This window comes from Anomalospiza imberbis, chromosome 18, assembly GCF_031753505.1.
Source record: "Anomalospiza imberbis isolate Cuckoo-Finch-1a 21T00152 chromosome 18, ASM3175350v1, whole genome shotgun sequence".
Classification (NCBI taxonomy): domain Eukaryota; kingdom Metazoa; phylum Chordata; class Aves; order Passeriformes; family Viduidae; genus Anomalospiza; species Anomalospiza imberbis.
Window position 1 is genome coordinate 10,821,502 of NC_089698.1, and position 23,697 is coordinate 10,845,198.

General features: G+C 48.2%; 2 protein-coding genes and 1 long non-coding RNA gene across 9 annotated transcripts in view; 1 reads left to right on the forward strand and 2 right to left on the reverse strand.

The window, feature by feature from the left end:
- Positions 1-392: 392 nt before the first annotated feature.
- Positions 393-14,623, forward strand: ACADS (acyl-CoA dehydrogenase short chain). Of its 3 annotated transcripts, none has more exons than XM_068208990.1 (13): positions 393-635; positions 1,090-1,203; positions 1,742-1,853; positions 2,058-2,230; positions 7,617-7,777; positions 9,258-9,407; positions 9,574-9,685; positions 10,048-10,199; positions 10,475-10,645; positions 11,833-11,970; positions 12,224-12,319; positions 12,636-12,692; positions 13,337-14,623. In XM_068208990.1, exons 1-13 carry the CDS (start codon positions 431-433, stop codon positions 13,487-13,489), a joined length of 1,794 nt encoding a protein of 597 aa, XP_068065091.1. In that variant the 5' UTR covers positions 393-430; the 3' UTR covers positions 13,490-14,623. The 3 variants fall into 3 exon arrangements, with proteins under 3 accessions (XP_068065091.1, XP_068065093.1, XP_068065092.1); XM_068208992.1 differs by lacking the exon at positions 393-635 and adding an exon at positions 980-988; XM_068208991.1 differs by lacking the exons at positions 393-635; positions 1,090-1,203; positions 1,742-1,853; positions 2,058-2,230 and adding an exon at positions 7,232-7,308.
- Positions 3,557-7,144, reverse strand: LOC137484845 (uncharacterized). Its single transcript, XR_011005065.1, has 2 exons — positions 4,526-7,144; positions 3,557-4,487 (listed from the first exon to the last, which is right to left on the reverse strand). It is a non-coding gene; the product is annotated as an uncharacterized lncRNA (long non-coding RNA).
- Positions 14,624-18,576: 3,953 nt separating the features above from the next.
- SPPL3 (signal peptide peptidase like 3) overlaps positions 18,577-23,697 on the reverse strand; it is a 56,141-nt gene continuing 51,020 nt past the window's right edge. For all 5 annotated transcript variants that reach the window (XM_068208996.1, XM_068208997.1, XM_068208993.1 and 2 more), the window contains 4 exons: positions 22,976-23,139; positions 21,575-21,774; positions 20,519-20,628; positions 18,577-19,791 (listed from right to left, as the gene is read on the reverse strand). In XM_068208996.1, coding sequence (XP_068065097.1) covers positions 19,720-19,791; positions 20,519-20,628; positions 21,575-21,774; positions 22,976-23,139 — 546 coding nt within the window. In that variant the 3' untranslated portion in view covers positions 18,577-19,719. The remainder of the gene's footprint in view (positions 19,792-20,518; positions 20,629-21,574; positions 21,775-22,975; positions 23,140-23,697) is intronic.

The following is a 23,697-nucleotide window of genomic DNA, read 5'->3' on the forward strand; positions in this document are numbered from 1 at the left end:
AGTTCTTGCCACCGTCCCCTCAAGAGAGCAGGGCTCTCGGGGAATGGCTGCTCTCCGTGTCACCGGCTGCGCCGCGGGTTCAGGCCACGCCTTCAGAACCCGGAACCCAGGTGGGCAGCGAGGGGTGACGACCGGGCGCTGCGGCGGGAGCGGACGCGGGCTGGCAGCCGGCCGGGGGCGATTTTGTTTGTTCCTTGTGCTGTTTTCCCTCAGGTAACCCAGCTTTCCCAGCCGGCCTGTCCCGCTGCGTCCCGGGACGGAACGGGTGCCGCGCCGACGGTGCCCGTGCGGGGCTCTCGGGTCACCCATCCGGGCGCGACCGCGGCGGGCCCTGCTGAGCTTCGGGCGCGGCGTTGCCTGGCAACGGCCCCCGCCCCGCCCCGCGCTCCCATAGCTACCGAGGCGGGCGGCGGCCATCTTGGCAGCGGCCATGAGCGGCTCCAGGGCGCGGGCGGCGGCGGCGGCGGCGCCGGACAAGAAGCTGCCGCCGGGGTCCGCGGGGCCGCTCGGCCGCCTGCGGGGCCGGCGCGGATCAGCCGATGCGCCGCCACGGCAGCCCTGGACCGAGTCCGAGTTACTGGCGCTGGAGACCGTCCGGCCCGAGCACGTCCTGGGGCTGTGCCGGGTGACGGAGAGTGAGTGCGGGCCGGTCCCCGGGGCGGCGGGGGGCTCTGCCGGCCGGGGCCGAGCCGGGCCGGGCCTGCGGCGTGGGGAGCGGCGGGGGACGCGGCGGCTCGGGGTGCGCCCGCCGGCAGCTCCCGTACAACTTCCAGAAAGTTTGGGGACGTTTGTGTTGTTTGTGGGTTTTGATTTGTTTGAGGCTTTCTGTTTTTGTTTTTTTGTTTTGTTTTTACTCTGGGCTGCTATCTCTGCTTTTCTGTCCGATCGCATCCCATTCATGCTCTGCTACCTGGCACTTACCATGCCTTTGTTTCTCACATCCTTAATTTTGTCCTGCTTTCATGAAGCTTCTGCAAAACAACGAGCAGTACATATCTTATCGGGCTAGGGCTAACAAAAAGGGGAATTCATCTGGTAAGTGGTCACAGGTGTTTTGAAATGTTACTATACTTTTTCTCTCTCTTCTAGATTATTTATGCAAACCTGAGGACAACATTTACAACATTGACTTCACCAGGTTTAAGATCCGGGACCTTGAAACTGGAACAGTACTTTTTGAAATTGCTAAGCCATCTGCTTCAGGTACAGCATGCAAACGTTGCAGGGAGGATAGACTTAGAGAGCTGAGAGCTTACAATGCATGACCCATGCAAACTGAGCAGAAGGGTCCTTTGGTATATGTCCTGATGACTGAATTCCTCTCCTTCAAGCATAGGACTGAGGTTATCTGTGCTGAGAAACTTGTGATAAAAATGTGATTATTGTTGGATGGGAGATAACTGTCGACTGGCAATCTTCCTTTTTTGGGCTGGTTATAGTAGAGATTAGTTCATGTGCATTGGCAGTTGTGAGGGGGGATATCCTGTGAGATTGAGGGGACGGGTGGCTCCAGTTCTGGAGCCACCACGGCTGGGCCAACTGTCATGGCAAGTATTTTCTCTTTCTCTTCGTGTCAGTGTAAGTCTCAGACCAGTTATTAAATGTGTTTACATTCAGTACCTAAGCAGTAGGCAGCTTGTCCTGATACACCCACTAGCCACTATCACCTCAGGTGTACACTATGAGCAGAGTAACTCCCGGCTGGTTTTCTAGGTGTGTTCACTCCAGGTGTGTTTTCTAGAGCACGCTGAGGAGGATGAAGATGACAGCAGTGAACTGGACGCAAGTGCAGGTCGCTTTGTTCGGTACCAGTTCACCCCAGCGTTTCTCCGTCTTCGGACTGTTGGTGCAACGTGAGTATGAGTTCATGAAAAGAAGGGAGAATTGGATGTTTACAAAGTGCTGTGTGACAGTTTATAACAAAACTGGGTTGAAGACTCAAGAGAGCCTATCTTAGACTACAAATATCAAACTCTCTCTAGAGAAGTCTTGTGTAGCCTCATGGCCAAGGCTCTGTTCTTCCCAATAGCTGTTTTTTCCCTGATTCTTCCATGCAGAGTGGAATTCACAGTGGGAGAAAAGCCAGTGTCAAACTTCCGAATGATTGAGAGGCATTACTTCCGAGATCGCTTGCTGAAGAACTTTGATTTTGATTTTGGCTTCTGCATCCCCAGTAGCAGGAACACATGTGAACACATTTATGAATTCCCTCAGCTCTCAGAAGACCTCAGTAAGTACCTCCTTTGCTAGCACTGAGTGGTGTTTTGTTTGCGCGTGCATCTGCTCATTCTCTCCCTCTAATTGTGAAAGAAGTTGTGACTGGGATTGAGGGGAGAGGAACAGGTTCCCAGTTTAGCAATGTGTAATCTTCTCTGAATTAGGAATTTGTGCTGCAAAGTCTCCTCCTTTGAAAATGAAAACCTAAGACAACCTGTGCTAAGTCACAGGCTGCAAGAGCTGATCAGAGTCACAGCACTGCCATGCCTGATGCCTCGTAGTGTAGCCCAGAAGAAAACAAATCACTGAAGAAAGGGTTCTTTTTATAGCCACCCATCTGTTTTCTGCACTTGCTTGTTAGGGCTAGAGCCTCCTGCTTTGGAGCAGAACCGGTTCTTCCCTGAGGTCTGTTTTTAAGCCTGCTAAGATCTCTGCAAATACAGATTGCGCAGGGTATGTTTGACCTCAGGGGGTGGATAGAGCAGAGGCACAGGGGCCCTTCTGGGGCTGCCCGGCTGTGGGGAAGCTTTGGGGTTTTCATCCCACCTGTGTACGTGTGGAGAGTGCCACAAACCGGCTCCTTCTGTTTACAGATGTGATGGTTGCTTGGCTCCATTCATGGCTCTGGCAGTTTCTAAGCTTATTTTGAGTGAGGTTACTTCATTCCCCCTCTGTTTGCTTTTGACAGCACTTGTCCCATGAATGGGAAGAAGGGAAAGGACAGGCTGAGCCTTTGAAGTAAGCTCAGAAGAGCAGTTTGCTTCTCTTCCTTGGGCAGGGCAAGGCATCAGCCTAGTAAATCCAGTGGAGTGGCAGAGTGCTTTTTATCCTGACTGTGGCTGGCTGTTGAATGTAATGGAGCTTTCTCTTTCACAGTCCGTCTGATGGTTGAAAACCCGTATGAGACGCGCTCGGACAGCTTTTACTTTGTGGACAACAAGTTGATTATGCACAACAAAGCCGACTATGCTTACAATGGAGGACAGTAATCATTCTCTCTGCTGGATGCTGTGATGCCCTTAACCATTCCAGATGTGCAGGAGTGGACTGGAGTTGCTGTCTCGTGCAACAAGGCTTCTTGCCAAACTTTTTCTCTGTGCATGAGGCTGAGAACATGAAGCAAAGATGACAGCTCCTGAAAGGAAATCTCCCTGCAACACCTCTCTATCTGAGACTCAGCATTTCCTGCCTCTCCTTCTCTGTTCCTGGCTATCTTCTGATAACCTTGGTTAGGTCAGTGATCAGAGGGACTCTTAGACAATTCTTGCTCTTAGTCTTTCTAGTTAGGTGCTTCTGATGTTTCACCTGCTGGGTGAATATCCTTTTTCAACAGGTCAGATTGTTTGTGTTAAGCTATTTCTTAGCAGAAAATCTTAACCCCTTCAAGTAGCCAGGGATGCTTGAGGAGCAGATCTTTTGTTCAGTTGGATAGATCATCTCTTCAGTGGCAGTGGCTTTGTTTGTGGCATTGCTGACATTGTTTTTTAGGGTGCATGGCAATATTCTCCAGTGGGAAAGAGACTAATTCAGCTTCTAAGCAGTGCAGGAACATTCCATCTGCCTCTGGGGGCCTGAGCTGCCCCTAAGAACATTTAAGCTCTGTTTTGCCAGAGATTTCACTAGAGATACGAGATAGGGGAAAAAGGGGGCTGTTCCTCTGATAGCATTTCTCTTTGAGCTTTTGTGAGCAAACTGTTGAATTTTGGAGCTCAGGGGTCAACCTTAGAGCTGATGTTAATCTCACTGTATTTAACATTTCCCCTTCTTTCCTTTGTAGGATTTTTTGGCCCTTGCTACACAATGTATTGCTTTTTAGGTAGACAGCACATTGTCAGCCTGGCTGGGGTGAAGGTGTCACTCGGGTGGGGCTTAGAGGAAAAAGAGAGAATGTGGAAAATCACTTGAAAAATGAGTAGGAAGCAGACTTCAGTCTACACTTGTAAACCTGACTGGTTTGTCAGAGTTTCTGTGAGCAGCACCAGCTCATTTTCTTTGTTGCAGTGGAGATATTAGTAGCTAAAAGCTTCCCAGGTCAGATCTTTCAGTGTTATGGAGTGGGATCCTTGGAAAGTGAGAATGTACATGGTTCTCTTTTTCGTTGTTCCCATCACTGCTCTGCCTGCTCAGCTGCTTATTTATGGTTTAGGAAGTCATGCTGCCGAGGTTGATACCACAGCTGTGTTTGGGGTCTGGCAATGGGAGATAACATCATGCAGTGGGAAGAGGAGGACCTGTGTCTTGCCAGTAGCTGTGTTGGGGCAAGCTCCCAACTGTGCAAAATCTCAGCTGTCAAAACCTTTTTTCCCACCTGTGCAAAATCTCAGCTATCAAAACCTTTTTTGCCAGTTTTGCTGGCTCTCAAGACTGGTACTTTTCCTGTCTCCATGCTGGGCTGGTCAGTTGTGTCTCTTGTTAGGGCAGTTAGGTTGTGTCTAGGCTGGAGACCTTTCCTAATACTAGTTCCATTTGTTCTTGAGACAGTTAAAACCTAGCTCTTCAATGGTTACCTGTTGTGCTGAGAGGGATTCAGCGTAGTTTGTGTTTTAGCAGGATTGAGCGGGGTGGACATCAGAGCCTAGCGCCTGTTAATGCAGACAGCAATAGGAAACCACTTCCTTTACTTCCAGATTAGTGAAAGTAACTTTGGTGTGGAACATCGGCTGGCATCAGAGTAAGCAGTGAGAGTGTGTGGGGTAGCAGCCATGAATGAATCTCCAGCTCTTAGGAAGATACTTAATTATGATTAACCACAACAAATGACCTGTTCTGGGTGGAGCATTAATCATGAGCAACCACAACAAATGTCTTGGGAATGTGGAGGGGCAGGGTCTGCCTGACAGAAAGATGATGAACTATTCTGCCACCATCGATCCCCTCCAGCATCTCCACGGGCACTAATGCAATCTTGTTTAGGATCTTCAGGATTAGTTAAAGCTGCTGTTGAGGTGGACCTCGAGATGCCTCTTACAGTGGACACCTTCCACAGCCCTCATGCTGTGCCTGTGAGGTGGGGAGCATTTGCTTTGCTCTAAGTTACTCACCACAAAGCAGAACTGCCTGGAAGTGTGCTTTTCACCCTGAAGTGTTCAGAAATAGTGTCTGAAGAGCCTGCTCGTTATTCCCTGGCAAATTTTAGCATATTGAACTGAATTTTGTATGTAGTATAAATCCAGGTGCCTTTAAACGTTACTTTTATAACACTTTCTACATGAAGCAACCTCTCACTTTTCTTACGAGTGTGACGATTCCCATCTGTTTCCCTTGTCACTGAAAAGGTTCCTCCAAGGCGGATGGGCTCGTGACCGGGGCGGGCGGGCGCCGGCGGGGGCGCGCACGGGGAAATGGGGGCGCGCACGGCGCGCGCGCGGCTGCTGGCGGCGGGAGCGCGCTGCCGGTGCTGGGTCCCGGTAGGAAAAGGGAATTCCTGTCCTTGGCTATCAGCAGAGACCAGGAAACGGCACTGAAGCGCTTGCTTTCACACTGGTGAATGTCTTAGCTGTTCAGCAATAAAAGGGAGAACCGGAGGAATACCGGGAGACTCGCAGGCAGCAGTAGCACCCTGCGGTTTTTAGCTGAGTTTGTTTGCTTTGCCAAATCAGAAGGTCTTTGCCCTAAAAGCATGCTGCAGGAAAAAGAAAGTCCCTCCAAGAGGGCAACCCAGCACTGAAAAAGTTGATTGTAGTCCAGAAAGTCAGGGATTTCCAAACTTCTGTCCCTACTTCGGTAGCTTACCTAGGATTCCTTTTCTCTTAGGTACTTTCTATAAAGCCTCTTTTCCTTGTGACAGGGATGATTTCTTTGGTAAACATGGTTTAGCAGACCAGTTTCCTTCTGGAGTGTGTGCTCTGGTGGGTCAAAGCTACTCATGCCAGTGAGCTTGGAAGAAATTCCACTGGGATCACATCCTTGACAGGTTGGATGGTCAGTTGTAACCTGGTGCTGCAGGCAAAGGAGATGCTTTCAGTGTCAGCTGGAGTTTGAGCAAGGAAAAAGGTATCAAAGACTGCTTCTCTCAGGTTTTGTGCTGAGTTGGAAAAAGAAAAAAGTTGGGACCATACTGAGTTCGGCTCAAAACTTCAAAAGAAAGGGACCAAACCCACAGACTCATAGTGTGTTTTTTCCAGTATTTGTCCTCTTATTACCAGGATCTCTTTTTCCCATTTGTGAGACAAGGGCTTTGGATCCATGCCAGCAAACTTCCTGGAGAGCTATTTTCATACCTTGAGTGTTGAATACATACTGCACCTTGTGAAGGAAGGTCATCTCTTCTTGTCCTCTGTTTTCTTATGTGCGTACTTGAGGATTTTCAATGTCTCTTGTTGCAGAGGAGCAGCAGCCTCTTCTCTGGTGCTTGGGGATGCTTATTCCAATATCTGAGGGTTCAGGAAGAATAAAACAAGTGTTTAGTAGTCAGAAATGAAGGAGGAAGGTGGTGGTGGAGCTGTAAGGTCCAAATGTAGCAGCTCTACTTCTCAGCTCTGTGTTTCATCACATCATCTTCAGATGTTTCCCAGTCTTCTGCCCTGCTGTCCTGTGACATGGAGCTACTTTGTGCTACCCCAGAGCCTGGCTCGCTGTCGGGTGTGACCTCGGACATAAACACTGCCCTCTCTTGTCCTTGCTGAGGACAAGGCTGAGTGATGGCAGCCCGGTGGAGTCAGCACCTCTTCCTGTTCAGCAGCAGGAAAATGAACACCGGCAAACGCCCTCTGCGCCCGCCAGGATCCCAGTGCAGTTGCGGGACACTATTTATCTCTCTCTCACGGCGTGGCCTTGGCGCTGCTGCCGCGTGGCCTCCTGTGTGCTGTCCCCTTCGGACCCCGCTCCCGTGGCCGTGGCAGCGCCGCGGGGCTGTCCCGGCGGTGCCGCTGTATTTGTACACGCGTGGTTTCGTCACCAGCAGCAGCAATAAAGGACCTTCCCTCCCTCGCTCTCTCCGCTCTCCTCTCCTCTCCTCTCCTCTGCTGCAGCGCAGGCCGCCCTGCAGGGCCGGGGCCGCGCCGCTAGGGGCCCCGCGCTCCCTCAGCGGCGCGATGGCGGCGGCGGCGATGGCGGCGGTCGTGTCCCGCTGCGGCGGCGGAGCCTCCCGGGGTGAGGGCGGCGGGAGCGGCTTCCCTCTGCTGCGGCTGCTCGCGGGTCTGCGGGGCACCCGGGAGGGGCGGGAAGGGGCCGCGGCCCGCGCGGGAGGTGGCGTCCCGGTGCCCTTCAGGGCCTGCCTGAGGCGAGTCCCCTCCGGCCCGGGAGCGGCGCCGCCCTTCAGCTGGGCCGCAGCTGAGGCCGCGGGGCCGCGGGAGAGCGTCCCGGGGCGGGGGGATCCTCGGAGCCCCTCACGGGCCGGCGCCCACCCCTGGCCCGGTGTGAAGGGCAGCGGCGGCGCTGAGTTCCCTCCCCGCGTCCAGCGCTGGCCCTGCGGTGCCGCCGGCTGCACACCGTGTACCAGAGCGCGGAGCTGCCCGAGACACACCAGATGCTGCGGCAGACGGTCCGGGACTTCGCAGAGAAGGAGCTGATGCCGCTTGCAGCGCAGCTGGACAAGGAGCACCGCTTCCCGGCCGAGCAGGTGGGTGCCACGGTTGGGAAGGCACAGCTAGAGACCCCCTTCCTGGTGCCCTGGGGCAGGACCACTCGGGCTGAGGCAGAAAGTATATCCAGCTCCGGTTTAGCAGAAAACTGAAGTTTAGACCAACTCGTTGCTCTGAACGTGGACGTTGTAATCCCCACAGGGCATTTTGAGCTCTTGGCTTTTATTTGTGTTTCTCTGTATCTGACTTTAGTACCACTGAGTTTTTAGTTCTCTTACCAACTTATCTGTGGGCTGTAATAAAAATTATAAAACTGATTTATAAAATTAATCAAATACTTCCTCAGACTGCACATAACCATAGATGAGTGTGTGAGGAATCCTAGATGATGTGAATGCATTTCAGATGGTGGAAGAAAGCGATCAGGAGGCACATGCTGCTTATCCTCTGGGGCTGTGAATAAATCAGAATTCCAGCCAAACCAGTGATTTCTCATGTGGAAAGACACACCGGTGTGCATGTTAAGCAATCAAATACAAAGCTCCAGCAGAACAGATCCTGTTACATGAGCCAAGAGACTCCAGGCAAACACTGTCAGAGGCATGAGAGTTTTGTCACATTCTCCTTTCTATTAAGGTGTAAGGATGGTAGCCAGGAAAGTCACACTTACGCTAAGGAAGAAAATAACTTTACTCCTTACTGTTCTCAGCTGAGAATTTTACATTTGATTCTGAGTCTTTTGACTTGAATGTGTAGGGGAAAATTAAAGATGCAAAAAAGCGTTTAATAAGATGAAGCAACACAGAATCAGTGGCTGTCTTGTTCATCTTCTGTATTTAATGTGGAAAATTGGTGTTTTGGGTGCCCACATAGGAAGGAAATTATGTATCTAAAAATTCTCCCTGATTACTCTAAAATCAAGCAGAAACTTATGTTTGCAAAGCAGGGGGTCTAGCTGGGGAACTTGGGGTGGATTGATTGCAGTGTAACTAACAAATTCTCTGGGAAGCAAGATCTGGCTTTATTGGGAATGAAAAAAATCACCTTGCCACCACTGTTTTCTGCAGTCATTCATTCTGTAACATTCTTCCTTTGTGCAGTCCTAGGCTGAAGCTCAGCAGACTCAAAGGTAAAGTTCTGATGATTTTTATCAGCTAGATTTCCCATTTCTACTGACAGGAGACATGCAAGGGTAGAGCTTTGGTGGGAGGCTGAGGAAGTGCTGGTGGAGTTCTGTCTCCGTATTGCACCTTCAGAAGGCTCCCCCCTTCCCAGTACTGAAGAAAGCTCTTTAAACAAGCAAGAGCCTAAACAACAGTGACTGCATACAGCTCCTGCTGAAGTCACTGGGATCTGGGGACACTTACCAGTTTGTTCAGATTCCCATTTCACCAGGAATTGTGTGCATCTTTTCCTCTGGGTGTAGCCCTCTCATGACATGTCTTGCTGTCCACGTGTCTGTATTTGCTGGCACAATGGTGCTGCAGAGGATGGGACCTGTCCATTCCCCGTGTGCAGGTGAAGAAGATGGGTGGCTTGGGGCTGCTGGCTATGGACGTGCCAGAGAAGTACAAAGGAGCAGGCCTTGACTACCTGGCCTATTCCATCGCTGTGGAGGAGATCAGCAGGGGCTGCGCCTCCACGGGCGTCATCGTCAGCGTCAATAACGTGAGTGTCAGGGGCAGGCGTGAAGCGAGGTTGGCATGGCAGAGGGGTGTTTGGGAGAAGGGGATCTGTTCCTGTGGTGGGTTCTTGCGTGTGTTGGAGAGCACATTAGAGAGCTGCTGAACTGGTCGTACCTTCAAGAGGCACTAACAGCACTAAATTCTTAAAGTCCCTGTATTTAGGGCCAATACTCAAGTTTGGCTCTGAAGAGCAGAAGCACCAGTGGATTGCTCCCTTCACCAGTGGAGAGAAAATTGGATGTTTTGCCCTCAGTGAACCAGGTGATGTTACTGTTACCATCCCTGTTGCAAAGAACATGGTGTAGCTTCTTTCCTTGGGCAGGTCTAGGATGAGCTTTAGGTCTTTGAAACTGGAACAGTTTGTAGAAGGGTGGTTTATAGCAGTTTTGTGTGAGTGGAGATATGAACTGTCATCTTATGGTCCCTGCTGAAAACACTCAGAGCAGAGCTCTGGACAACATCTTGCACATATGGGCCTTTCCCTGTTCTGTGGGAGGGACAGTGGGTGGTGACAGTGCCACAGTTCAAGAGGTGCCTTGAGCTGATGGGGTGCAGGTGGGGGGTGGGTTTGCCCCCAGTGTGTCACCAGTCACCTGAGGCTTGTTTGCTGCTGCTTTGCTCAGGAAACGGCAGCGATGCCGGTGCAGCCTCCACTGTGGCGCGCCTGGATGGGGATGAGTGGGTTCTGAACGGTACCAAGGCCTGGATCACCAACGCCTGGGACGCATCAGCCACAGTGGTGTTTGCTACTACGGATAAATCCCTGAAGCACAAGGTGTGAGAGTTTGTATCAGTCAGGAGAAAGGGGTGGGAGTGAAGGAGTTTTGGAGAAGCACTTTGCCATGGCTGGGACTCTGTTTTTAGAGCTGTGCAGGCATTGACCAGAGGAGGGGCTGATGTGCACTGGTTTTGTTCTGTCTCAGCTCTCCTCTCCCTCCTCCTGGTTACCTGGACGTGTGGCTTTTATGTAAAATGGAGGGAACGTGCTGACAGCCAAGGAAGTGGGAAGGTAAGAAGACACCATTGTTAAGAGTTTGGGTCTTGTTGCAGGGCATTAGTGCATTCCTGGTTCCCATGCCAACAGCTGGGCTGTCACTGGGAAAGAAAGAAGACAAACTGGGAATCCGAGCCTCTTCCACTGCGAACCTGATATTTGAGGACTGCCGGATACCCAAGGCAAACCTCCTCGGGCAGCAAGGAATGGGCTTCAAAATCGCCATGGTAAGAGAGGGATGGGGTGCAGCTGTGAGTGTGTACAGCTGTAACTCCCAAGCTTGCCATTTTATAAACCATTTCCAGAGGCAGTCACTTCAGTGAGGACTGCTTTCATAAGCTGTTTTGTGTCGTGTTAAGCTGTTGGCCCTTCTTGCCAACATGGGAGGAATCATTCCCAGAGCTTGATGAATGTTTAACTTACACAGATTTTTGACAGCACTTTTAGTGTGGCAGTTCTCAGCTGGAGCAATGCTGATACCACTGAGGTGCTGTGTCAACAGGGGCAGTATATTTGAATTTTTCTTCTTTCCCAATCCTCTGTTCCTCCAGTTGTACCCATAGATAAAGGGGAAACATGGCATTTCCCCATGTGATTACTGTGGCAGAGGAAAGTTGTCCTGGAGGCCCACAGCAACTTCTGCAGTGTCTCAAGGTGAATGACAGCCGAGTAATGGTATGCATGTGACTTCTGAGGAGGAGCAAGGCAGCTGGGAACAGCTTTTTTTCCTGCAGTGAAGCACTGTCCTTTCAGAGTGATCATTGCTCTCTCTGGAGGGGCAAAATACCCTTTGCCTGACATTTTGGGTTGAGCTCCCTGGAGCAGAGCCCATTCCATTATGTCCAGAACTAAAAGTGGTTGGTGACTGACAGGTTCTTTTAAAGACCTTCAGCCTAGGGTTGAGAAGATAAAGCCTTTTCTCCCTGTGCTGCAATTTCTTCATGTGCACAGAGGGGCAGAGTAGGTGTTTGAGCTAAGTCAGGTAATTGACTGGGTTCACTGAAGAGTTTGAAAAATACTTTCACATGTGTGTCCAAACAATGAGGGTAAGAAAGGAAAACTGACCAGATTTCCAAAGTAAAATCAGCTGCAGGGTGTGTTGGGTCTGCCCAAGTTCTTTCAGCCCCTTCCAGAACAGATCCTTGTTGTGCTGCTTCCCTTATTTTGCTCCCTCTTGTTTTTCTCCCAGCTAATAAGCAATCCCTCTCCTTTCTCCTTCTGTTGTTGAACTCTTGCCTTCTCTCTGCAGTGGCAGGTGCTTGTTGCAGCTTTCTATTCCTGCATAATTGGGAACATTGTAAATTAAGGAGGTTTTTGACCAGAGACTTTTAAGGCTACAGCAGCTTTCCAGCAACATCAGAAATGTGTGTGTACAAGTATGACTTGACTTACATGTATTTTGTGTCTTTCTCAGCAAACTCTGGATGGAGGAAGGATTGGTATTGCCTCACAGGCACTTGGAATAGCACAGGCAGCTCTGGACTGTGCTGTGGATTATGCTGAGAAGAGAATGGCCTTTGGGTCGCCCATCACAAAGCTTCAGGCAGTGCAGGTATGAGCAGGGCAGACAGGGCAGTTCCACACGGTGCCGGGGCTGGTGGAAAGTCCGTGTGGGTATGGTATCAGGCACACAGTGCACTTTGTACTGTCTGGGATAAACTGGGTGATAATTGTGTTTTCAAATGCTAAAACTTATTGTTGGGACAGAAGCTCCCTTTCCTTAGATGGCCCCAGGGGTGGAAGAATTCAGCTGTCCCCTTGTGCAGGCAGAGGCCCTGGACCAAAGGCAGTGTTTGTTGTTGCAGTTCAAGCTGGCAGACATGGCTGTGGCCTTGGAGGGTGCGCGCCTGCTGACCTGGAGAGCTGCTATGCTGAAGGACAATGGAAAGCCCTTCACTAAGGTATTTCCAGCCCTGCTTTGTCCAGCAGCCACAGGACACAGGCTCAAAGCCGTAGAGCACTGCTGTGCTCAGTGCCTGCCCAGCCAGCGCTGCTGGGGTGTAACCCCCAGCAGGTCCTGGGCCTGCTGCCCACTCTCGGGCAGCCCCTGAGTTCAGCCAGGGGGAGAGGGGTGGCTGCTCTCAGCTGGCACCATCATCAGACCTGTCTCTCTGCACAGCTGCTCTGTGAGCGTTCAAGCTCCTTGTGCAGGAACCCCTTGTGAGGCGTTCCTTTTTGTGACGGCTGCACTCTCAGTGATGTTTTCCTTCCCCAAAGGAAGCCGCAATGGCCAAACTGGCTGCATCAGAAGCTGCAACGTCCATTGCTCATCAGGTAACTGTCAGTTGACAATTCTGACATACGTCATGTGGGAAGGGACTTTGGATGTCTCACAAGTGTTCTGGGAAGGTGGGATGGAATTTACTAATTTATATTTGAAACACACCAACCAAAGGAAGCAACCAACCCTATGGCTGAAGCTGTTTAGCACAACCATCTTCACAGGATGTGGGGACATAGGAGGATGGCAGGGGTTTATACTGGCCTGTGGCAGCTGTATTATTAAAGTGGCCTGTGCCTGCTGCTGTCCAGGGCAGTGGCAGTTATAAGAAGGAGCAGCAATGTGGGAGAGAGCATGGCGTCACTAGTCATCACTACTGCACCTGGATGAGATCTTCTGTTCCTTGGTTTAGTGTCCCCTGTCTTTCCTAAAGGCATCTTAGAATATGGATCACTAACAGATACCTCTGAAGCAATTAATTGCCCATCTGGAATATCCATATCGTCCTTACCCAGATCAACCCTGTGTATTCCTATGATCACAAATGAGCTGCAGTCATCCCCATGTGTCCCACCCTCCCCATTATGCTTGCACTGAGCTCAATTCCTCTTAAAATGGCTGTTTGTGCACATGTGCATTCTGTAGAAAACAGATTTCTTGACTCCACTTTCTTTGTAAGCTGCTGCCTTTGTTTCAGGCTATCCAGATCCTGGGCGGGATGGGCTATGTGACAGAGATGCCAGCGGAACGCCACTACCGCGACGCTCGGATCACCGAGATCTACGAGGGGACCAGTGAGATCCAGCGCCTGGTGATTGCAGGCCAGCTGCTGAAGGCCTACCGAGGCTGAGGAAGCTGCCTGGAGCAGCACACTGCCCCAAGTGCATTGCAGTGGTGCACAGTGATGGAGTTTGACCCTCTTGGATGAAGCTGTTGGAGGTTTTCCTCACCAATGGCTAACTGACCCTCTAGTTAAAATGTGCTGATTCTTCTTTGGACAAAGTGTGGCGCACTGAGGCTGGACTGAGGTTTGTAAATGATGGCTGTGAGTGCAGAGGGAGGAGGCATCCTGTGCTCATAGGGCAGCCTGAGGCTTTTGCGAAACGGGACTGTTTGAATGGCTTGGTAGTAGCAAAATGACAGCACTTGCCAGCCAGTGCCTGTTTTGCTAAATTTGTCACTACATGGAGATGCTGAGAGCTGTGACCCCTGTGCCCTGCTTCAGGCTGCTGGTCACATGCCTCTGCAGAGCAGAGTTCAGGTGTGGGATGCAGTGTCTGTGAGCTCCTAATGGGACAGCCCGGGCTCAGGTAATCCCTGCAGCAGGGCCCTTCTCACTTCCAGCAGGAGAGGAGCCAGACAGGAGGACATGCAGGGACAACCCACACACAGAAGAATCTGAGCAGAGACTGTAGTTCTGTAGGTGCTGTCTGCATAGATTTGAAAACACAAAGAATTCCTCGATCTGGGCCAGCAGAGCCCAGCACCTGCTCACTCAGCTGCTCTGGGATGTAGGGATAGAAGCAAAAGACAGCCAAGATGCAGTGCCTAGGACTACTTTGTAAAAAAAAAACCCCTCTGCTCCCAAATCTGCTTCTGCAATATCATCAGGAAAGAAAGTGCCTGACAGGGCAGTAACAGCTTTTAATCTTGACATGTTTTGGGCAACGAGGAAATGAAGAGAGGACACGCAAACCTCACCAGGAAGTTTAAGCAGTGGCACATCCTCAACCAGTGATCTTTGGTAAGACATTAACTTTAGGGGCATCAACAGCCAAAGGAAAAGCTCTAAACTCAGAAGAGGGAGAGGATTAAGACTAGAGCCTGTATGGTCCAGTCTGCCTGCTTGTCCAAACAAGTACTCTAGAGGGAAATGGTTATGTTCCTGTGGTGCCATTTATTTAGACTGGTGTGCAGAGAAGAAGAGCAGGATTTTGTTACACAAGAGAGCAGAGAAGACAAATAAAACCTGATTTTAAAGGACCACCACTCCCTCACCTTTTTTTTTTAATGCAAATGTGAATTAATATAGAGTAATTTCTTCCAGTCCAAAGAAGCAGGAGCAGAAACCAGTAGGACCTGCATGCACCAGTGAGACCAGTTCTCAGTGATGTCAGTCATCCCTGTGCAGGGCGCTGGAGGGCAACAGCATGTTGGGACAAGGGCCTCAAGTGCTGAGTTTCTCCTTGTTCTACTGTGCATAAGAATTGACAGAACTCACCAGGTAGTGCACTCAACAGGAACATTACTGGAAAATCATTCCAATGATCTTGACTGTGCTGTAAATTACGGAGGGCTTCTCTGGCTGAAGCTTGATTTCAGCCTGTATCACCTCTTTGACTGCTGCAGTGATGGTACCTGAAGATGTGGAGATTCTATTTTACACTAACTTCTCCTTGCAGTCACTCAGAACAGGACCTGCAGGGATGTGGGGACTTCAGCAATGCAGAGTTCCTGTTACGCTGCGCTCCAGCTGAATCCCCAGTGAGCCAGCACAGTCAGTCACACTTCTGCCAGCCCATTTCCCCTCTCGTCCAGGTGCTTCTCTTAGATCTGCTGTGCTGTCAGTGCTTGCTGACTGCCCCTCTTCACCCTCAGCCTCCCTCATTACCAGCTCTAATTTGCTGCAGCTTCTCTCCAGAGCGGAATGAAACCATCCCTGTTACCCACTGTGCTGGCTGCGAGGAGAGAGAACCCACAACCTTGAGGTAGCAAAAAAAAAAAAAAAAGTGTGCAAAAGCTTTCAAACAAAAGCGTTCTGAAAGTTTTTCCCTGCTGCACAAGGTTCAGCAAGGGCGCTCAGTGCCCTGTGACACTGCACTGCTTTAGGGGTAAAACAGCCTGGTTACACACACAAAGTCCCACAGCTCCCAGAGCAAAGCAGTGGCTTTGCTCAGAGCAAGATCCTTCAAGCTTACTCCTCGCTGCTGCCTGCTGAGAGAACTTTGTGTGATGATTGTGTCTGCTCCTCAGGGCTGTTGCAGAGGAACTGCTGAAAGGGCAAAACACAAACGAGTTCTGCAGCATTAAATCAGCAGCTCTTAACCAAGCCACCCTCAGACAGCACAAACCCAGGTGTGGCCAGGGCCAGGCTCTCCTTGGAGAAAAGGGTCTGTTCACACGTGAAGCCCCAACTTTCTCTCAACTGACAAACTCAGCCAATGTTGCAAAGCTGGGGCACAGAGATGGGAAAATCAGGTTATACATAAATGAGAAACAAGTGGGGAAGGACATAAGTCACTTTTCAAGAACAAAAGCTACACTTCTCAAGGACTGTGCTTTTGCCCCACAATGCTCTAAGAGTACACAAGACTGGTTATGAGGCATGAAGCAGGTGGAGCCTGAACTAGAATCTTTCTTACAGTAACTAGGAGTTACTTTGAGCCACACCCTAGACCTGATGGCTTTTATATCATGTAGCTCAGACTCTTCCTTGAGAGTTCCCTACAGACTAAAGGGAGATGAGCTGTTCTGAAAAAAGGACAAATTTATTCTGATTTTAAATGAGATCTTTGTTTCACCTAAGTTGAGAGCCCTGACTATCAACACAGACCTGGCAACAGCCACACATTCAGGTTATGTTGGAATTTGAAACATATGGAAAATAGCGTATTAGAAAGATATCCTGAAGTAAAAAAGCAAAGTGCCTGGAAGAATAACAGAATAAAGACATGGAATAGTGATAAGAAAATGTGACAGTGCTGTAACTTAAATGAATAAACTAATTTCAAATTCAAATTTTGGAACTCACCATGTTTGTAAGGTGAAGTCTGACCTTAGGGAAATATCAGCACACAAACAGGACCATTTCTAAGCTGACTGTTCTCAAAGATGCAGCAGAGTACCAGACCTGTCAGCAGATCTGTACACTACAGTTGTGGTCCGTGTCCTGACATCTGTGCTGTAAGCATGCCCTGGTCTATCACTTTTTTGGACAGCATTTTACCTCTTGCAAGAAGGTTTTTATTAGTCAATTATTAAAAGTTATTTTTGACAACTTTCCAGAAGAAGGGGCAGGCGGTTGGGCAGTCTCACTGCAGGACTTTGTGTCTAGTGCATTAAGGAGTTCAACAAAGAAGACATCAGCAACTGTACCAGAACCAACAGGGACAGGAACCCAGGTCCTGCACAATCTCCCAAAATCCAGAGGACCCAAAGTAGCCTGTACAGCTTGATCCTCAAGCAGAGGAGACACATCAGGCTGGAAAGACACAGACCAAAGGTCCATCTGTACAGGGAGGGCCCACAGCTGAGCAGCCAGGTAGGATCCATTTCTAATCCTCCTGAATGGTTTGAGGAGGGAGAGCTGTGGAACAAAGCTTTGCAGCTTTAACTTAAAGCTCTGGGAAAGCACTTTTTCTTACTACAGTTAAAGCTCAGTGAACCTCTGCCAATCACCAAAATCCTTTTCCTGCCAGCTGAAGGGGCAGCAAACCCCTTCCAGTGCAGTGGGTGCTCACCTGGGTGGGACCCCAGGCAAGGTGAGGGGCAGAGACGGAGAGCTCAGTAAGGGCTCACTCAGGTCTCCTGGGGCAAGAGAAGGGCACAGAGTGCAGGGAGGCAAGACAGCTTAACAAGGAAGACCTGGCTTTTTTGGGAAAGCTAAATTAATTCTCATCAAGTATTTATCAATTAGCACTTCTCGAACTTTCTCCAGAATGCTTCTCTAAGTGTAGAAATTGTTCATAAAGACACTTAGCAGGCATGGCCTAAAAATGCTGCTGCAAAACAGAGAAAGACCTTGTATTTTAATTCCAGAGGAATTCCAAATAAATTATTCCACAGGAGGGAACTGCTGGGAAGCTGATGGCGCCTGAGCTGTGCACAATTGTCAGGTAGGTGCAAAGGCTAGGCAGATAAAGCTGCAATGAAGTGGATCTGAATTTGTTATTCCACTGCTTGGAACCTCTCAGCAAAACAAAAGCCACCAAAAAAAGCCTTTTTTATTTGAATATGTACCTCAATATTTTATTCACTTCATGTTTGAGGTATAGCTCAAAACTGATGCCTTTCTACTGTCCCAAGCAATTCTGGGACCTAACACCTGTCATAAGCAGATTCTCAGTGAAGGACTTTTAATTTCATTTTAAAAAATGACAGTTACCTGAGGATGACCACCGCAGGCACATGGTGGAGGGAATGCTTTCAGCTAAGGGAAAGAAAAGAACTCGGAGGGAGTGTGTGTGTGTGAGAGAGAGAGATGATGTCCCAGTGTCCCCCCGGCACACCCACCCACATCTGCTAAATCCCAGCACCCCACCCCCCCAGCAAAGGCTGAGCTGTGTCTTACTGTTTATCCTGGGACATTCCAGTTGTCTTGGAGGTGCATCCCAGCCAGCTCAGAGGCATCAGGCACCCTGCTACCTGTGCCAGACCTGCCTGAGAACAGAGGAAGGGGTTAATTAATGACATTAATGACACAGCACACACGTGGCTGGACAAAATTTCCTGCCATGTCCAATATGCTCTTCTTGTACCACCCGACAGTGCTGAGAGCTTCAGGTGTTTGACCAACCCCTTCCTTACCTGGAACAGAACCGGTCCCAAAGTCACCTCAGTGCTCAGTCAGAGCCAGTCTCCAGCACTCCTCCTTATCCCACGCCACTAACACTTCCCAGCATCTGTCAACTAACGAGAGCTGTGAGCTCTCAGGAGCGCTCCCCAAACCCTGCTTGGCACAGTCCTTGAAAGGAAAAAAGTTTAGTTACCTCAGGGAAACGTTTCAGTCAATAAAATAACAACTGGAACGGCTGGTTTTAAAAAAGAAAGAATAAAATCCACATTTTAACAGGCTACAGGTAAAAAGCAGTCAACACACAAATTCCAACCAGTCACAACAGTAAAGGACAGTTTTTTCTTTTTTTTTTTCTTTGAGGGGCAGGGGCATGGAAAAAATACAGCACACTAATGAAACAAAATGCAAAAAATACAAAAAAATAGAAAATAGAAAAAATGTATTTACAAGTGATACATTACTATGATCAGAAAGCACAAAGACAATTGCTGCTATAATACATGCACTGGTCAAGAAGGAACTACTAAAAACCTGCAAGGGAGCTGTTTGTAAAAAAAAAGAAAAATTAAGAAGGAGAAAAAAAAAAAAAAAGAAAGAAAGACACCCCCACCTCCTCCCCCCTCAGACACACAGGGCTGGGTTTGAACTTTTTTCTTCCCTAGTTTGCTACATTGATCAAATCAAATATCCCCTAAAGTCCATGGTACAACCAGTACAAATACTACACTTGGTTTTAAACTGCAGGTTCGGTTGCAGGAGGGGGGAAAAACAGCAGCTCATTGTAGATCCATATACATAAAGCCAGAGTAACTGCGCTACATGCTAAAAATTACAGCAAGCCCCTGTCTGCTACACAGCATGATCTTAGCAGGTTTTCCTTTTTATTTATTCATATATATATCTATATGTGTGTATATATATATGTATAAAAATCGTGCCCTTTTTCACTGCAATATGACATCTGGGTGGAAATGTAACTTGTTACAACAAATTTTTATATGTATACTGCAAGAAGTCACTCAATGTCTGTGGATTTAATAAGTAACCTCACACCACAGGAAATATTTAATAAATCAAAAAAACCCAATATTGTGACAGAAGACCTTCTGTCTCAGTTCTTTTCAAAACCGAAGTCCCACAGGAAGCTGGTCCCAATGTCCACGAGGGGTTCTCTGAAGAAGCCTCGGTTTGCTTAACTGTTTTTGCGTTTAGTGTTCACAAGTTTTTGAACGACTTCAAGCCGTTTTTAGTTTCAAGTCTGTCTCTTCCTCTCTCACAAAGGTAATAGTCTGGTACTAATCCATCCGAGTGAGGAAAAGAGGAAAGTGGCTGCAGTTGCACAAAGGGTCCCCAGTTCCACATCTGCAGGGAGATACGGAGTCACACGGAGCTCTAGGATTTTAGCTTTTGTTTCTTTCACTCCTTTAATTCAAAGTCCTTTCATACGTGTCCCATCACTGGTACCTTCCCAAGTACCAGCCAGTCCAGCTTTAGGAGACAACAAAGCCACAAGTTAAAGTGAAAAGGACCAAGGCAGAAGTTCAGGTCGCTTCCTGTCCGTTCCATCATACTTCCAGGAAACGGGAGCTGCTGGACTTGGAGTGGAAAGGCTCAGACCACATGCGACGTAGATCGCCCTAGGCAGGGAAACAGCACAAGGACCATGCCCTCTGAAACACTCAACTCTGCTTAGAATTCACATTTTAAAATGCACACAGAATTGCAAACACATCTTAGAGCAAATCTATTCTTCACCTGATTTGCAAATTACAATAAAGACAGTAAAAATAAATCCTTTCCCTGTCGGGCCAGAATGTCTTACTTTTAGAGCAGATAAACCCAAAACAGATTTCTGATGGGAAGGAAATAATTACTCAGGTTGAAAATCCTGCCCTTTCATATGTTCTGCTCTGCAGAGTGCTAGATGCATGCTTCAACAACAGCCCTGGAACAGGAAAATTAAATTTTACAATTTCTGTTCAGAACAGGTGACTGGGAAGAGGCAAGCAAGGTTCTGCCCCTCCAATCACTGATCAGACTTTGTGCACGTGGTATTTCATGACCAACAGGACAAGGTCGAATTCACTTATTCAATTAAATCAGAATTTACTATTTCAGAATTTATTTTGATTAGAATTACTGTACTTTATCTGCACTAATGACCTTCTATTTCAGGAACTCATCTCTCACTCGCTCAGCCCTCTGAAATGAAGGCTGACCCGACAGCAGTGGTTACTCTGTGCTGGGCCTGGGCTGCCAGGGACACACATCATCCCCCTGAGAGCTGCTGCCCAGTGCAAGGACACTGACCCTGCTGCCAGCTGGCCCTGAGCTCCCTGCTGCCCACGTGTCCTCCCCTCTTACCTTTAAATAGGCCATGGTGAGGAGTGGCAATAAAGTGAATGGTACCAAATAGAGCAGGGCAGGCTGGGCTGCCCGGTGAATACGAGAAGCTACTGTTGCAGTCAATAAACCTGTAAGAGGAAAAAAGTCACTATAAATATCTGCAGGTTGCAGGTGGATGTTCTCAGCATTTCATCCACTGAGGCTTCCTGCACCCCCCTTCTGAGAGACAGTGAGGAAAAGTTACTTCTCTGTGCTTTGCTTTCCCTGAATGAAGTTAAAACAAAACAGTGAAAAGTTATTCTATTTTAGTATTAGGCTGTGTTGAGCCACTTGGTCCAGTTTTGAATCTCAGACGAAGCCAAGAATAATTCAGACAAAACACACCAAAAGGTGGAGGGGGGAAGCAGATTGCATCGCACTGAAATGCTGCTCTTGAGACTGTTGGTCTGTGGCCCCTGGCCTGAGCAGTCGGGGCTCCGAGGAAATTATCTTTCCTTTTCAGCCTCAGAAGGGCCGTGGGAGGTCAGGATATGCACATGCATGCCCTGACTGGAGGAAAAGCCTATTTCACATTAGGCAGCAAAGGGCTGGCTACAGCAAATTATAAACAGCATTCCAGTTGTAACTACTGATGATTTTCTGTAGGTACTACTGTGTCAAGATCAGAATACAAAAATGCAGGAATTGCCTAGGTGAATTGCTTAAATTTGCCATGCAGTATGCACAGCACAATTCATCTGGAAACTGCCATATTTTTCCCATCACTCAGGTATGAGCTACGACACTTTTTATGCCAGTGAAGCAAGGTGCAAGTGCTAACAAAAGCACACTGATACTCTCTTTCATCCTCTAAATAAAATACAATAACTACAAAAAAAAAAAATCCTGAAGACTATAGAAGGGCTTTTCTCCCTAGACTATGCCAATAAACGCAAAGAGAGGAGGATTAGAAAGAACATAACCAAGCATCCTCTCAAAGCCTCTTTACACTTGCTTTCATCATCTTTTAAACCTACTACAATAATCCCACATCTGCTCACTTAGGCAGCTCTTAATTTTGAACTAATTACTCACCTACAAAATAGCCAATAAGTGTGCAGTGAAAGTAGGAGACCTTCTGCATACGCCCAGAGATGTTCCCTGGTCCTGGGGCACCACAGGAATCACTGTTGGCTTGTTTTTTGTAGTTATCATAACGCAGGACAAAGCAGAGCAGAAGCCCTGGCATCACAATATCTCCAATCCCCAGCATGGAGAAGTGGCTGCCTGTGGAACTAAAGAGCAACTGGAATTGGGTTCATGGCCAAAACAAAAGGTGATGAGCTCTAGACTCCTCCACTGTGGTTTTGAGCTTCATTTGGCATAGCCTCTTTTTCTACTGGCAAACTTGCACATGAACCCAATGCTGGCTAATGAGGTTTTCCTCAGTGATTTCTTCACCACCTCAGCTTTACTCAAACCCATTTGGGCAGGGATGACATTGCTCCAAACCAGTTTCCTTCTCTCAGTAGTGTTTAAGCTGCTTTTGCCCTTAAATCACTCAGTGAACAGATCCATTGACCCAGTATTTCAGTCCTCTCCCTCCTCAGTGCTGATGGGAGGGACCAGCTGGCCCTTTGACCTGACTGTTGATTACCACTGACGTGCATCTTCATCCCCATGCATGCAGATCTAAAACAAGGCAGTACACCCATTTTGGACAAAACAGAAAACTTGTCTTGCCAGATTCCCAGAAAAGAGCCAATCGTGAAAAAGATTAACAACGAAAATCATCCCTATCTTAAAACCAAGATATTTTTCATGAAAAACTGTTCACTTTGTCTGCAGCGGTAAAACCAAAATTGTTCACTTTGTCAACTTTGTGGTATGAAATCACAAAGTTGACAAAGTGAACAATTTTGGTTTTATCGCTGCAGACAATCAGTGATAATCGCTGATCTTCTAATCTCTGTAATTTCAGCATCCCAACATCTAAATAAACAAGAACAGAGTAACAAAACTTACTGCCTGCCTGCTGCTGCACTGAACTTACTGCCCCACCAGGCCCTGGGCGTGTCTGCTTACAGATGTGAGCCATCAGGGAACCCCTGGAGCAGGGACATGTGGAATAATCTCCCTTCAGCACTGCGCTTGCCTGGTAAGCCACCCTTGCTGAGATCAGTTTCCAACCACTTCCCAATCATCTGCGACTACATGGTAATTCAGACTGTTCTGATGTTACAGTAAACCTCGTATCTTTTACGTGTGAGGTCACACTAGCTATCATCAGGCTGCAGAACTCTCACAAATGTCGAGAAGTGCATCCTGCTCTGAACAGGGCGCCTTTTCACCCCAGTCAGGGTCTTTTCTCTATGAATAAGCAAAGTGTCCACTCCTCACTGCTCATTATATTCCTTGATTTTCCAACAGAATTAGTACTACTAAGTATAAGGAGGGAAAACATTTCTCATGTACTACAGTAAAAGAAGCTTTTACCTTGGGAATACAAGTTTGCCAGGCAGCGACAGACGGGGAACATCCCTGCCTACATTTGGTCCCAGGTGAAGTTTCCGGGATAACACATCCAGGGGGTTATCAGCTGGTTGTGTGGCCACTTTCACCATAACATTGCTGTTAAAGATGTAGGCAGAGAAAAAGACCTACAGAGCAAGGTAATCAGAAATTACAAACTGCAATTACACAGCAACTCAAGCTGAATGTATTTTTGCTTTGCTATTCAAGAAAATAAAGGCTATTTTCCTTATGATGATAAAAGGCAAAATGTATATAAAAAATTCAGATAGAAATTTTTAATCCTCAAGAATAACTGGAATATACTTTCTGATACCAAGATATTGATATTGATTAACTAATCAATAAAACTTGAGATCCTTTGGCAAAGGACCTGTCTGGACAACAAGCAGGTAGTGTGGGATGACAAATGCAGATAAAAGCACTGTGAAAATCGAAAGAATCTGCAGAACAGAGAAGAGGTGAGCACAGTGCTCACTCATAAATGGAATGAGGCAGCCTTTGTCTCCAACAGGCTCCTACGGCTTTTATGCTACAGACGATCCCACGGGAATCTCTGGCTGCCAGAGCAGTCAGTGGGTGCTGCCCTGGATCAGTGCTTGGTGTTATGCACAGGTAAACAAACCCCTCTTGCTATTACAGAACACATTCTGTCAGGTTTCTTGTAAGGGCACTAAGATTTTATG

What these genes read in the sequence shown, in the direction of transcription:
- ACADS (XM_068208990.1), top strand. Translation starts at nt 431, where the DNA reads ATGAGCGGCTCCAGGGCGCGGGCGGCGGCGGCGGCGGCGCCGGACAAG. An exon ending in TTTTGCCCTCAGTGAACCAG is followed by an intron (nt 9,686 to 10,047) that starts GTGATGTTACTG and finishes TGCTTTGCTCAG; the next exon opens with GAAACGGCAGCGATGCCGGT. An exon ending in ATGGAAAGCCCTTCACTAAG is followed by an intron (nt 12,320 to 12,635) that starts GTATTTCCAGCC and finishes CCTTCCCCAAAG; the next exon opens with GAAGCCGCAATGGCCAAACT.